The 16,393-nt window shown below is 34.3% G+C and overlaps 1 protein-coding gene across 2 annotated transcripts in view; it reads left to right on the top strand.

Moving 5' to 3' along the window:
* Positions 1 to 16,393, top strand: part of LOC128555488 (cobra venom factor-like) — a 96,075-nt gene that overhangs the window by 70,954 nt on the left and 8,728 nt on the right. Inside the window, exons 31-38 of one of the 2 annotated variants that reach the window (XM_053537847.1) lie at positions 502 to 657; positions 3,960 to 4,147; positions 4,500 to 4,676; positions 6,933 to 7,020; positions 9,476 to 9,556; positions 11,078 to 11,186; positions 12,036 to 12,134; positions 14,409 to 14,519. In XM_053537847.1, coding sequence (XP_053393822.1) covers positions 502 to 657; positions 3,960 to 4,147; positions 4,500 to 4,676; positions 6,933 to 7,020; positions 9,476 to 9,556; positions 11,078 to 11,186; positions 12,036 to 12,134; positions 14,409 to 14,519 — 1,009 coding nt within the window. The remainder of the gene's footprint in view (positions 1 to 501; positions 658 to 3,959; positions 4,148 to 4,499; positions 4,677 to 6,932; positions 7,021 to 9,475; positions 9,557 to 11,077; positions 11,187 to 12,035; positions 12,135 to 14,408; positions 14,520 to 16,393) is intronic. The other variant, XM_053537848.1, reaches the window with a different exon arrangement.

Genomic DNA, 16,393 nt, shown 5'->3' with positions numbered 1-16,393 from the left:
AACGACATTAAAATATACATACAGAAAATAAACTACAGATATGAAATTCTATGTGTCTGTGTATACGTTCAGAAATATATATAAAAAAATATGCTGCAATGTGTCTCACAACGACACTAGTCGTAATGTATATATACTTTTGCATTTCAAACTACAATGGTAGTTCTTAAAGCCCTCTCACGATACAATATAGCAATTAAGTTTGCTGAAGTGTTTACTGTTTTAGTTTTATTCTTCAGAGTACAGCAGCCGGTGTTCAAGCCCTGTAACAAAATATCGCTGCAACTGATCATGCAAAAGACTGAACACAATTATCTTGCAAAAACTTCAGGATACAGAAGTCGGTCTTCCACTTCTTCCACGATACCACACAGTAACGTAGTCCTGCTTATTGTGTTTACTGTTTTATACTTCAGGATACAGTAGTCGGTCTTCAAGCGCTGTCCCGATACAGCACAGTAACGTAATCCTGCTAATTATGTTTACTGTTTTATACTTCAGGATACAGTAGTCGGTCTTCAAGCGCTGTCACGATACAGCATAGCAACATATGATCCTGACGTGGATCTCACAGTGACTTTGTTAGCAAAAGACTGGGCTGGAAGTCAGTTTGATGTTAATAAGGAGAACGCTTTAGTTCAAAAGATTGTTAAAAACGTAAGTTCTTATGTATATGTTCGTTCTGCACCATGTACGTAACAGACATTTAACTGTTTATATAAACTTTGTTCTTCACTTAAGGGCATTTCTAGTATAGCAAATTACGCCTTTTTTAATTGAATTAAATTTAATTGATCAACATGAAGATTAAAAACTAGTTTCTAGAATATTTTTGCGTCCATTGGCGCTCTGGACACGGTTATATTTACAATATTGACTCCTCTTCACCTGTAATACAAACTATTTGCTGGTTGAGAAAGCCATATATCTGAAGAACGCAGGATTTATAATCGAAGTATAAATGAAGAACATTTCAGACATGAAACAATACAAGAAAATTGAAAGTAGACTTGGTACTAGAAATATTGAATATTTCTTGCACCCCCCCCCCCACCGCCCCCACCCACACCCACACCCACACACCCTAGCCACGGCCTGACAGTAACAATATGACATTGAATGGCTTTCATGATCCAAAACCTTTAAAAACTCAATTGCAAAAGTTTTTAAAATTATACCTTCAGCAAGGAGTGGAGATTTGTTAGTCAGTCAAAGATTTAGACCACTTGGCTTAATTATGCTTACAAAAGCATTCCTTCAGACAGTTATAAACACATTGCTACAAAATATTTCGGTCACATGAGATTTAGACCATAACTCATAATAATGCTAGGCTAATAAGGCGTTTCTGTCAGAATTTGATATTATTTTAAATGAAGATTACATTCAGGAGTTTTGTGAAGTGTGTCAGTCCCTAAAAGACAAATAATAAATAGATGGTTTTTCTGTCAGAATTTGTTAACGTTCAATTATGCACCATTGCATGCTTATTGCAAGAACATTGCTCAGTTAATTAACAGTAAACACTATCTCTTTCTGTCTGTCTAGTTGTTAAACTAATGTTCCCTGTCAGTATTCCCAACAATAAGTTTGAAAGTACTTTGATGATTTTGTCCACTAAACGTAGTTTTACATTGTCCGTGCTTAAGTGAGCAAAACTGTAAAAATAGCGGAGTTGACATTTTATAGATATTAACAGGAGTTTCCTAACCCTGCATACATAGGTCATGTTAAAAAAGTAATGAAAGTTGAGCACCCATATTGCCAAATATTTCAATGTTTATTTTTATTACACATACTGGCCTTCCAATCCTGAGGTCGTGGGTTCGATCCCCGGCAGCTACTCGGGAATTTTCAGAAACGCTTTTCAGTGTTTCCCACCCAACTAGAGGTGTACTGGTCAGGAACCCAGGCAATTCTTGCGTGTATCAGTGCTATTCACTGGGCAGTGGGGCACGTTAAAGAACCAGGCTGTCTATTCGCACCGAACTAGGCTAAGTTAGCCGGACAAGCCTGTATCTGATTTCTGATCTCTCTGTCGTGGGGGCTTTGTCTCACTCTGTCCCTCTGGTCAGATCGCTCTGTGTCTGTACTAGTAGAGGATGAATTATGCGCCCTATGTGGCTGCATTTGAACTATGTAAAGCGCCTTTGAACGTGAAATTGATCATAAAAAGGGCGCTATATAAATCTGGTATAATAATATGATAATAATAATATCAATTAAATATTAGACATATCGTTACATATGATAAAAATATGATTAAAGAATTTTTTTTATATCCGTCCACAATTTAACCTGCATATCCCTTTAAACAATAAGGGTATGTTTTTTTTCCGGCTGCAGGCCGGTATTAATTTCACCTTTACTTCCTGTAAATATCTGGGTCGAAGGTCATTTAACAATTGATTTAAACTGTACATTTTGATTGGTGGATGAACAATTCCACAGTTTTTCGAATTGAATAGATAATATTTTCCTAAGGGGTATGCAGGTGCTCTGAGCTGTACTGTTAGGCAGTATAATCTGTTGCAAGAATCCTGTGGAATTAGCTTACGTCATAAAACTGAATCCTCTCTGTAGTGAAACTGAGCTCAACTACAAACAAGCAAATTCTGCCCTTTGAGACTCAATTATCTCCCGTAAACACAAAAGTTGTAACTTTATACAATGATAGAGCTCAGTGAGAAGGAATGCACTGACAAGAAACCATAACTCTGGGTGGTCTCATTTTTGAAACATTTCCTTTTTTTAGAAAACGTTGCAAATTGTCCGGGCATAACACGAATACTATGTAAGGTATTTCCTTCGTACTTCATATTCAAGGGAGTGCAGTGTAAAAGAATCACAACTCTTGCTGACCACATTCCTCTTTAAAAAAAACCCTATGCTACAGTAATTACAGGGAGCTTCCATCGCCTTGTTGTTTAGGTCAACTTTACTTTGATACTATAAAACAATAGTTTAAAAACTTTACACACTTGTTTATCATCATTGTATTCGTGCATTGGTTCATTCGCTGGCATTTTGTCAGACGTATGGCCATTTTGTTACTAGGAAAATTGGAATTTCATGGTAAAAAGTTTGTTCATGTCCTCTATAGCTAGAATGGTTTGTAAACTCGTTTTGTCGAGAGCCGTAACTTTCATACATATTTGTCGTAAGTATTGCCCTTATACTTAGAAAATGTGTTGTATTTTAATGGGGGTCCGTTTTAGCTTTGAAATTTGATATTTCTCTGCTTAGGTTTACTTTTCTTGAATAATGTAGCTTTAAAAATGTATGCTTTCGCTAGTCATCATTGCCTCATGTCAAGCAAAAACATACAGGTATGAGCATCTTCAGGTTGTGCTCGTTTTTATAAGATAAGGTCTTACTACTTGACACTATATCAGAAGGCGGAATTTTATCTTTTTGGCGAAACTAATCGTGTATTTTTCTTCTTTTGATTATTGATTAGGAACAGCACAATGTACATGTATCTTGTGGAGTTTTTACTTGTTGTCATGTTTTGTTAATGAACGCAGAATAAAAGATGTCATTGCCTGCTATGAGTGGCATTAATTTGTTCTTGCTTAAGTGACTAAAACGACTACACAGCTTTTGTAAATTACTGACAAAGTATTTGTGTATCTCTTTGTCTCATCATTCGAGTGTCAATTGTATACGTGTGACAAAATGTACACAGCTCTTGTAACCTGCATGTGAAATTTGATAGATAGATGACAAATACATTAAATTTTGTATTATACCACTATTTTGTTAATTATTTGTTTTAGATTTATCATTTTCGACAATAACTGCGTTCTCTTCGAAAAAGAGACAATCTATTTCGATATAACTAAATTTAGATATATGCCTGCCTGGTCTGTTAAAATAAGTTGACAACGATATAAATTGTATATTTACCACTTCTGTATTAAGAGGGTATTGTCTTTTCTCATTTTCTGTATGTACAGTTACCTGTAGAGAAAGGAAATAATGAGTTGACTGTGAAAGTTAGCGGCCGGGGAAGTGGTATCATGACAATTGACTTGCGGTATAACAGACCAGCTAGTGAAGAGGAAGAGTGTCCTTTTGAAATTTCTGCTATTGATGTCGGCGAGAGTAATGATGCTCCAATTGATTTTAATCTAGCAAAGGAACGGTAATATTGACACCAAGACATTGAATGTTTTCAATATGTATCTTTTTTGTAAATGCTGACACTTTAATGGCACAAAGGAATTAAGTACAAAAAAGCATCATATCTTTAAGAACATTTAACAATATATTAGAATCACACAAACTGAGTAAAAAATTATGTCAAGATATAATTTGGTCATTCAGGTTACATCTGTAAAACACAGTTCCGTTCATTGAATAGAAACAAAAGTGAATTTATAATGAAAAGTGTTTTGAAGTTTTTTTTTCTACAGGCTTCAATACACATCTAGATTAAGCAGTGTTTAACTGTTAAGGTAAAATTAACATAATCGCTTGTTTTTTTTTGGACACAGGAACTGTGATGTGTGCGGTCAATGTGAAGATGAACCTGATGAACCAGATTATGACTTTTTTGATCCTCCTGCGGAGGCAGAACCTGAAATTGAAAGTAACTTTGGAAGACGGAGGAGACAGGCAAACAGGAAAATTAGAGCTACCAGTTCCAAACTATGTATCCGATTTAGTGTTAGGTACAATTAAAAATTATATATATATGCACTCATAGACATTTATAATCGGTCGCCTATAATTTTGATATATTTCTTTAGGAGTACCCTGAAAATAAAACAAAAATATATACCATCTATGTGGGTAGTTTCATTTCATCAGAACATTTGAGATTTGGTAACGACAACACCCACACTTTCCAAAGTCACACTTTCAATCAATATCTCGTATGCCCGCAATTCGCATAAGTAACTGCTTGAAAACGGCTACGCATCAAAATGATATATCTCTGAATGATGCCTTGTGCGATATTCAGCCACTTGTCAATGGCATTTTCAAGATCATGTAGACTAAATTGTTGTGACAAACGTCGAATTCTTTTTTTGTATACTTTATTCTTCTATTTTCAGCCTATTCTTAGAGAAATATATGAAAATCATAGGTGACCGATTATAAATGTCTACGAGTGTATATAACTTTAAAGTTAACTTCACTACATTTACCTCTTCAATTAATACCAAAGTCACTGCCCAAAAATACTAAAATAGTTCAGTGAAAATATGTCTAACTGCAGTGGAAGTACCGAAAATGTTTCACTGCAGTGTAAAACAAATGTAATAAAAATATGCCTTATATGTCTTCAGTATTTCTCAATTTTTCTGTAATATTTAAACATGAATAGATTCCTTGATCCTTACAGACAAGAAATAACAACACTTCCGTTTTACTGCCGTTAAGGATATATATTGTTATCAAATGTACACTAACAGAGACCAACCTATCGCTAATACAATAATATAAATAAACTATTTCTGTTTACAGTTATGGAGACAAACTAAAACTGATTGCAATTTCATTCATTCCTCTGAAAAGCATTGAGTGTACTTATATAAAAAGCTGGACACGATATTTATATTCTATAGGGAAGTGTTTACTCTGTCGCGGAAACCGGTGAGAACGAGTTTACTGTCTCACTAAAATCATATGAGCTGCTCTCATGCAGTCTAAGTATAAATCTAAGAACAAACTAATTGGTTTTCCATTACCTGAGGAGCTTGAATTTAACTTGAAGTGCAGCCGAAACAAACAACTGATTTACCCAAAGTCATTCTTAAGTAACACGAGTATTTTGGAATACCATTATCCTAGCAAAGTACCGAAATTATCTTTTCTAATGGTAAAGGACACACATCTACAACAGTTCCCTAGTTTAAACTGGCTAACGGATCTACGTTTTATACGGAACTGGAATATTAGAATCCTGGGACGTACGGAACATTTTTATTGGTCGAGAAAATCCTTTAGTCGCGTTCATTGGATGGACTCGGTAAGACTGTTTACAATTTACGGAAATTAATGCTGTAAAGTTTAGAAATACAGCGTTCGTCTTCAGTTGGCGGCTTTCCATCCGTGAGAACGGACACATGTTGATCCGCAAGGTTACATTTTCCGTAAGTCACGGAATCCATAAGCGGTTAAAATCCGTCAGTTAATAACAGTATATAAATCTATACAATAAACAGTACTGTATACAAGTACAGATTATATACGCTTTCCATAAGGTATGGAATTCGTAAGTTGATAAATCCGTCAGTCAGTAAAGTCTACATTCGATCATAGATACAAGTAACAATTCACAAGGTCAGCACTGGAGAAGCATACCAATAAACGTTAACACCTTCACCCCTCCAAAGACACTATTACAAAAGCAACGCATTTGCAAGTTATTTAGTTGTTTCGTTTCAACATCATTTATAAATATAACTTACCATTTCAATATCAATTAAAAGTTATACAACGTTTAAGGGTTTTTATAGCTTTTTTCTACTTGAGGTATTTTACCGTTCCGGCCATTTCGGTAATGAATACAGGATTTTATTCGATGCCATCCCGTACCTGGTACCGTACAATACACGCCTTTTATAGCTCACAATATTCCTATCTGATTAAAATCATCTCCAATTAACCCTACGCATTGGAAAATTGAGAACTTAGTGAGATTAGGATATATTCATTTTATCTAGTATCAGAAACATTTCATATTATGCTTCATTCCATTGCGGATATTCACAAGGATACAAAGGAAAGTGTCCGTATTTCTGTCAGATGGAATGAATTTCAGCATTCCAATGTTGGCACTGTACCTTATGACATAATAAGTCATTATTCGAGTTAATGAATGGCATGGTTATAAATGTATAATAATTTTAGTAAGGTATACACTTATAAAAATATAATAAATATAAAAATGAACATGTAGATATTTCGTATCTTTGCAGTTCTAAAAATGAGAAAGTGCATGGCATGTCAATTGTCAACTTTGGACTAGAGACTGGTGTGGAAATTGTCCAGGACGATTTAGAGAAGGTATTAAATAGCTTCATTTCTTTACAGATATACTATTAAGGTATTAGATCACTAATAGAGAACCTCCTTTTTGAAGAGTATTCAATTCCTACAATAAACCTACTTTTACTGCAATTCTTAGGGGTGCGTAGGTTCAAGCCCTACTGGGACCAATTTTTGTTTTCCTTATTTTCTTTTTATACTAGTAGGTTTTTACTTCTTTCAAGACTTATTATTGATTTTTTTTGTACAAAAATGGAAAAAGATGAATCTTATAAGCGATTTCTTGGTGTTCAAAGTGAATTTACTGCTTAAACAATAGGGTAGAGTTACACATCTTTAAAAATATTGAGTTACACGCGGTGAAAGTTCTCTATTTTGCTTTCACTCTTAGATTATATATTGTGGAAGAAATTTAGGTAGGTTTTACATCTTCCCTAAGGTTATTTTTAAATGGAGTAAGCAAAATCCAAAACAGAAACACATCATTCGACCTTATTTTTTCAATGTTGAAGTATGAGTTCTGTCTCATTAAATCCGTTTTCTTGAGGCACCATAGAAAAAATGATATTGACATTTTTATTTTGTGTTTTATAATTGTTTACCAATAGTTTGATGTTTCTTCTATTGAAATTAATGGTAAAATGAATTATACGGAACTGGAATATTAGAATCCTGGGACGTACGGAACATTTTTATTGGTCGAGAAAATCCTTTAGTCGCGTTCATTGTAAACAATACTATTAGTGACCTAATACCTTAAATTCATGTGTCACTAAATCTTTTTATCGTTCCATATTGACTGAATTCTATAAATTAAATGCCATATTGTTCAAAACACGTAGACTAGGTTTACATATCAGCTTAGACAAGATCAAGTAGGGATTTTCAATTAAGAAATAATTTATAGCAAAAGAGTGTTTTAATACTATTTATGCAAGACGGGCAGTTATACGTCGGGCGCAGCCCGAGTGAAATTATTTGTACGGCGTATTACCATCCGAGTGTATAAATAGTGTTAAAACACATTTTTGCCATAAATTATTTAGATTCTAATGTGCCATTAGTCTAAAACAGTAGATAAAATATAGTAGCACTCTTTCTTGGTCGCAACAAAAACATTGACGTCACCGCACGTTAACGTGACGTCATTCTAGCATAAGAGTGTTTTAACAATAAAAAGCATATCAGAATGAGTATTCTGTTATGACATATTAATGAAATATGTTTTTAAAATACAGTTACACTGAAGATGACATTTTAAAGTTCAAATGAAAACTTTATCCATATATGTATAACACTTTGCAGATTTCATTATTATAATTAATGTTTGTGAAAATCAACAGAGAAAGGTAAATAAAAGGCCACTCTTTTAGCGGGTTTGCTGGTGCAGAATAATATTCAATATTTTATAATGGAGAAAATATACTTAAAACAATAAAAAATAAACAGTTAAAGTGTGTGATTTAGTATGTATAACACTAAAGAGCCATTTAATATAAAAGTTGTAGTGGAAAATGTGAGAATATACCCGCGTTATTTCTTTATCCTTTTTAAGATTGTATTACATAGGTCATTTGATTTTTAACTAAAATGTTATAAATCATACTTTAATTACTGTAGTGATTATGCACACAAACTATTGTTGTGTGTTTCATAGTCGGCATATGACCTTCTATGAGTATGTTAAAAACCCGCCGTGTTGAAGAGTGACCATTTTTTGTAGTGTCCGTAGCTTCTATTTTTAAACACACATTTGTCATAACATAATCTCATGTTTACTATCTACTATTTCATATACAAAGAGGATATTACATATCAAAAAGTTGTCACAAAAATGATTGTACTTTAAAAGTACGGACCAGTAATTGCTGTCCATAGCCCTGTGGTGTCAGTAGCCAAAATGATCCATTTTTTAAACAGAGTTTCTCTTCTGAATCAACTACTTTTCATTAATTGCATTCACTTTATTAATTATAACACTGTATATTAATGATAGAACCATTTTAAATTCAAATTTAGGGACATTTGAAAATATTGCAGGATAATGTTCCAAACTAGAAGATGAAAATAAAGAACTGCAGTATCAGCAACCATGTAGTATATCATGATCACACAGTTATTCTTTCCTTTTTATATCAACAGAGGTTATAACGTATCAGACATTTTGCTCCAAGATGATACACATTAAATGTTTATGGGATAACATTTGCTGTTCGTAGCCCTGTAGTGTCCATAGCCCCTGAACTTAAAAACGGATGTTCTCATCCAAACTGACTGCAGTATAGAAGTCATATCTTAGCTCATTTGAAATTGTTGTATTATAAACTTTCCAAAAACAAAAGATCAGAAATAGACTCTTAATCAACACTGTATCTGAATAAAGGTATATATCTGAACAAAACTAACATTTACTTGTAAATGTTTATACATTTACTTGTAAATGTATATTGAACACAGTTGTTTCTTATTTCAGCTTGTGGAAGACAATCCAAACATTGCAAGATATGAAATGCCATCCAATGGCAGAGGCTTTGTGGTGTTTTATTTAAACGAGGTTTGTGAATTGAGAATTGAAGATTAACTTGGCTGCGCAGCTTCGTACCGACAATTGACAGCTTCTGTTCGATAATATAATCTCGTATGTTATGTCGGCATTCTTAGATCTTCAATACATTTCAACTCCAATACCGGATAATGCCGAATGTTGAAATCACAAACGGAAATACGTTACCGAACCAAAGTTGCCAGTTGTCGATACGTTTCAACAGCAGACTGAAAATGAAACTATTCGACAAAGTGTCGTATTGAAAGATACCTTCCTTGGTGTTAATCTTAGATAAGGTCTAGAAAATTGATTATTTTTCTGAATGCAATCGTAAATTCCTAGAAGTCTCAGTGTAATACATTCCATCTAGATTTAACATTGAAGTAATGATGATATGATACATACTAAAACATGAAAAACTGACATACGAGTACAGCGTTACTTACAAATATTTTATTAGCTCTTCCGAAACAAATGTTCTGGACTAGAAATATGTATAGGTGCATACTCCGTCGTTAATCGTCCGTTGTACACAGTCTTTATACTAATAACAACTACAGGTCACATTTTTTTTCAAAATTTTAATGAAACTTAGTCACTTTATTTGCCTCAATATAATATCTGACGAGATCAAAGCGAAGCCATCTGGCTTCTTTTGACTAGGTCACCAGGTCAAGGTATTAAAACTTTGTTAACACTTTTAAATCTACATTTTATACCGGATCTTTATGAAATAATGTCAATAAAGATGTCTTTATAAAATCTTGGTTTGAAAGCTAGAAACAGGGTTATCTTTGGTCAAGACGGTCTGACCTAATCAAAGGGGAAAATTGTTAATACTGCAGAGACCACATTTTCTCGTTTACCTACCAGACACTTTCTCAGAATTACCTTTTAAATGATCTCCCTTTAATGAATGAAGTTGTTTTATGCGTGTCTAAAACAAAACTGAAAACATTGCTTACAGGATCAAGTTGACATTAGATATGCGATATAGAGACCCATACCTATTTCTGTATCGAATTATTGCCTTTGATTTTTTTTGTTTCTTTTTCCAGTTAAATATGGCTCTGATTGATAAGAAGGTTTTTGTATTAGCCATATTTTACACAATTTCTTTATGAATTAGATTATTAGACAACAGCTATATATTGAAATTGTTTTAATATTGGCCTGCTTTTTTCATACTCAAGAGGCCCTTGTTTTCTACCTGCTCTACATGAAACCTGGAATATGTTGTTTGTTGATTAGGCCATGTTAAAACTGATTAATCAGGGAGCCAAATCATAGAAAAATCTTATTAATTCACTAGAAGATATTCTCTTCCTGATTTTGATAAATCTGGGCAGAATGGTCGGCTTAATGAAATCTATCGTTGCACTTTTGTGTAAAGAAAATAGGTCACTAGGTCAAACCTTGATTAGGACTCACATTTTTAACTTGATCTTCAATATACTTTTTGTCTGTGTTTTCAGGAGAGGGCATTTAGGTTTTCATTATCCTCTTATATAATCATCTGTATCTTTTTAGGTCACAGCAAACGATACAAAGTTCATATTCCGTCTGAAAGACATGTTTGAAGGTAACATAAATTCGAGACAACCATCATCTGTTAAGGTCTACGACTACTATCATCCAGGTATATTCTGAATCTGTTAGTTTTCTTTTAATAAGTTATTAGTTGCACAACATCCGCCTAATCAAAGCGAGACCTGTCGCTTTTACAGTGGAGAAAAATCCAAGATGTCCCTCCGGTGTTGGAAAATACCGAACGACGGCATGCAAGAGAGATAGCTTCCTCACGTGAAATGTAACCGATCTTTGGCAAGGCTCGAAATCACGTTTGTGAGGTGGGAGACCCGAAGTGAGGTTCTCGGCCTAGATATTTCCAAAAGACAATTTAGTAATCATCTACAATGACAATTATCCACAATGTCTGAAGGTTAGTTTTCAACAGCCACAAAAAAGAAACCTAAAGATCACAATCAATTTCACGAAAAAAAGTTTTTTGAGCTATGTGTGATCATCTACAATTACAGTTATCCTTATATGTCTGAAGCTTAGTTTCCAACAAGCACAAAAATAACACAAATCTGAACATCACATTTAATTTCACGAACAAAGTTTTTTAGCTATGTGTGATAAAGGCAAGAATTTTGGCACTTGCCACAAGTTATGTAGTTTGACGGATTAGTTTTGGGAATGGTGTTTGGCATTTCTTTTTAAACTGCATTTCTATCACAAATATTTTGTAACTGCGGTTCTACCAGGTAAAGGAGATTTCCAGTACATTTGTTGATATGCAAATTAGGTAAATTTATAGACAACACAAACATTGGAATAACTATGTCTGAAAAAATATTGGTACGGTTTTGGCGCGACCGTATAGAACTTATATTTATGTCATAGGACAAAGTGATATCGATTTTGTTTTAAAAAAGGCCAAATTTCCGAATATGTTCACGAATAAATATTATCCTTTCTATAGATCAGCATTGCACACAGTTTTATGGAACCGGTCCAAACAGAGGTCAGAGCGTTTCATATGAATGCGACAAAGATAATAAACAATGCCAGTGTTTACAAAGTAAGTATATCGCATTTTGTCACATGTTTGACGCCGCGGGAGTGAAATAAGTCTTTACACAAATTCGTAATAACGTTTAACGTGACACCTTGTAAGTATACAATACGATAGTAGAATATTTTCGTTAAGAAAGAAAGAAAGAAATTTTATGTTTTTGCAGGATAAGCTAACATGTCATGAAATAATGTTATGTTTATGCCTTTCCTTGTTGAATATCTGCACGGCCTGTAAAGACTGACTCCTCTTTGGAGGGGATTAGAAAATGAAAGTCTTTTATACTCCCGAAGCGGCGCTAATGACCGGAACTATACCAGAAATGTAAACAAAGAAATTGGGCGAGTGTATTTTAAAACTTTCTGTAACGGATCTAAGACCGTATATCAACAAACTGGCAATGTAATACCACTTAGAAATGGCCTTACTTTTACAATATTCATATTGGTATGTGGAGCGAAAACATTTCTTGACGTGGGGACTTTTGAAAATTTTTAAATGGGACCAGTTCAAACCCAAAGGTGAACATTTCCCCTATATATTTCGCCCTTATTTACACACTGAAAAACTTCAAAGTCACCATACCGATCTTGTTGGAACACGTGTCTTAATAATGTATGGCCTATGTGATTTGTTGACTGGTTTCATCCGTCTGTGATCATTTCTTGACCAAGAGTAGGAGTCATCGCTTCACAAGTGGCGCTAATAACGAGAGTGGGTTCTTTGCCTCCTCTTGACCAAAACTGCACATAGACGGATAAAATCCATCAATAGATCACATAGGTTATACAGTACTAAGAAAATCTATTCAGCGAGGTCCTTTTGATCATCTTTGATATGCGTAAATTAGGGCGAAATATATGAACACTTCGGGTTTAAACCGGTCATATTTCACACGTCAAGAAAAACCTTCCCTCTACAAATCGACCTGCATACATAAAAAGACAATTTCTGAGTGGAACTACTTTGCCCGTTTGACGAAGTAAGGTCTTAGAAATAGAAGGTAAAGTAAAATACCAATTCATCTTCTTTCTTTGTTTATATTTCTCATATGGTTCCAGTCATTAGCGCTACTGGCTCTTTTTTCAGTTCGCTTCCAAAAAGAGTATAAGTGAGTGCTTACAGGTAGTGTTATTAATCTTGTTGAATAAACTGAAAAAAAAGATCGGCAGAGAATCGCATTTGATTTCTTCAACTTGTTTAATGAATTCAATATGAAAAGACATTCATGTAATAGCCTCTATTTATTACACGACAGTTGCATTTCGTATTTAATAAGAGACGTTTTCTGCCCTACAGTCTAAAATATGTTTCACTGTTTGAAAAACAGGAATGAGCAGTGTAAATATTATACAATCTTTCTCTGTAGGTACCTCGTCTGACATTCCAAATGAAAATGATGATTACTTTATGAACTACCAACCTGTTTCAGTTAACGTCTAGGGGTGTCGTGTACACCATTTCATGAACATAAACTAACAGACATTTCAAACGAAACTTAGGTCTACCCTCTGCATAGATAATAATCAATAAACCATTGACTTACAGTACTTCTTCAGAGGAGCTTATGCATCTTTAGCACGGAGTGTCTAATAATGAATTATGTATCTGTAGCATGGATAGCGCAATAATGAATAATGTACCTTGAGCCCAGAGTGTCAAATAACGGAATATGTATCTTTTACCCTGAGGGAGCGGTAATGAAGATTGTATCTTTAGTCCAGATTGCGCAATCCTGTCATATGTAAACTGAGCCCGGGGTGCACAATGATGAACTATGTATATTTGGCCCCGAGTGCACAATATACAATGTAGATCCAAGAGCTTGCAATGAATTGTGTATCTGTAGCCCAGAGTGCATAGTAATGAAAATAGTGCGTCTTTAGCCAAGAGTACTCAATGTTGAATTATGTATCTTACCTCAGTGCGCAATCTTTAGCCCAGAGTATAAATTAATGAATAATGTATCTTTAATTTTCTTATACTTACAGTGAGCAGTAATGAATCATGTATCTTTAGCATCAATGAAATCTGTATCTTCAGCCCAAAGGGTGAAAACAATATGTGTTTGGCAATAATAAATAATGTTTCCTATGTGTGCAATAGTAAATGATGTATCGTTAGCAACGAGTAAACAATAATCAAAAATGTATAATTATTCCTTAATATTACAATAATATATCTAGAGCTCCGAAATGCAATAATGACTTAAATATGATTCTTGGCCACAAGCATGCAAAATGAATTGATATTATAATGTGATTTTGCACTTTATCATAGGCATGTGTGCACAGCCTGCAGAAGCTGAAATATTACAAGCTATTAAAAGACAAACGAAGCCCGCTCTTAAGCTGTATAGACACACCTGCAATCCAGAAAAGGCAAACTATGGTATGTCGCTTTTGAGCGAGACGTTTTAATATAAAGTGCTGTGAGTAGATGAAAAGTATTGTTAATCAACGCAATACCGTATTTGTAAATAAATAGAGACGCTAATATAACAATTGACTAGATAAAAGCATGATAACTTTGATTATTATAGCACTAATTAAAACACCTACAGCACGTGATACAGTTTATAGTATCGCAGAACTAAAAGTTACGTGAAGCAGTTCCTAAATTCTTAGAATATATTTAAATTATAGTTGCTAAACAAGACATTCGGCAGTATGCAAATGACGTCATGACAGTCGAAGTATTTTAACTTTATTGATTATATTCTTCACAATTGTATGCTGATAATGGTGGCTAATTCCTGCCATTTCGTGTTTTCGTGTTGGCGGAGCGAAAACACGACAACACGAAAACACGACAAATTTTACATGAAAACATGACGTTTAGAGGGCGCCGACACGACATATTTATTTGTAGAGTTTTCGTGTTGGCGGGTATGAATATGTCGTATTGGCGCCCTTTATTTGTCTTGCTGTTTTCCTGTGTTCTCCTCTATCTTATTTGTCAAGTTTTCGTGTTTTCGTTTTGGCGTCTTCCGTTGGACATGCGCACAACAATTACTGAACGGAACACAACATAACTGCATGAAAAATATAAAAAAAAAACAACTAGAAAATTTTAGTTTAAGAATAAAAATTGAGTTATATTCTATGTATATTTCGGCCAAATACCATTTTGTTACATTACAAAATATTGAAAGACGAACATTGAATATCAAACTAATTACTTTTGCCTTTTTATTCCTCACCTACATTTTATGTATTTCTCATAATGTATCAAAGCAATTTCTTACTAGCATAATAAGAACATAACATTTTTTATAATGACCAAATCTGTTAAGTCTGTGTTTTTGACAGTTTTTTTTTCTCTATTTTTTGTTTTAATTTTGATGACTCATCAAAGTATTACAGCGAAGATATTGCGAGTACGAAAATGGAGAGTAAGGTATTAGCGAGGACTGTCGAGAGATATGAGTATGTCATTCTGTACCTTTATCAAAGCCGACTCAGTTGAATGAAACTTCCTGTAAGCAGACTGCAGTCCCTCATATAGCTTATTTTCACTCAAGTGTCGCACAAGACGCGCATCTACTACCTTTTCTAACAGTTTTGAAATGAAAGGGAGGTTAGACACAGGCCTGTAGTTTTTGAGAATGTTTGCTTCAAGACCTGGTTTCTTAAGCAGGGGTCTTATCCTAGCACTTTTAAACTCTTTTGGTACATAACCTAATTCCATTTATGTATTTATGATGTTTGTTATGAACGGCAAGAGCTCATCAAGACATTTCTTCAAAAGCCATGTTGGTAAATGGTCAAGTTCACAGGATTTGTTTGGAGATTTTTGTATGATTTGTTTTACCTCTTCTATCGTTGCAGGAGCCAAATCAATAAGAGAGTTTGCTACAATGCAAGTCTACTGAATCACAATCAGTTTGGCTATACGAAATAATGTCATTCCTATATTTTTCAAAAGTCACTAAACTTCTGCGCAAGTTCCTTTGATGATGAGTTACAGGGACGGGAAGCATCATGGTTGTCTCCTAGTAGAAATTTGGTTATCTTGGCCAAACTTTTGTGGTCAGTGCCACACGATTTCACCTTATCAGAGAAGTAGTCGGTTCGGGCCTGAATGAGGAGTTTATTCACGGTAGCACATTGGTCACTATAAAGTTGATTGTCGATTGTTAGTTTAGATTTACGCCATTTCCGGTCAAGTTAGCTTTTAATTGTTTAGCCTCATGAAGTTCGTCTGTAAACCACGGACAGCTAGGCCGAAGAACGATAGTTTTTGTGCGTAAGGGAGCATGTTTA

This window comes from Mercenaria mercenaria, chromosome 3 (assembly GCF_021730395.1).
Source record: "Mercenaria mercenaria strain notata chromosome 3, MADL_Memer_1, whole genome shotgun sequence".
Taxonomy (NCBI): domain Eukaryota; kingdom Metazoa; phylum Mollusca; class Bivalvia; order Venerida; family Veneridae; genus Mercenaria; species Mercenaria mercenaria.
This window is presented reverse-complemented; position numbering and strand designations above follow the sequence as displayed.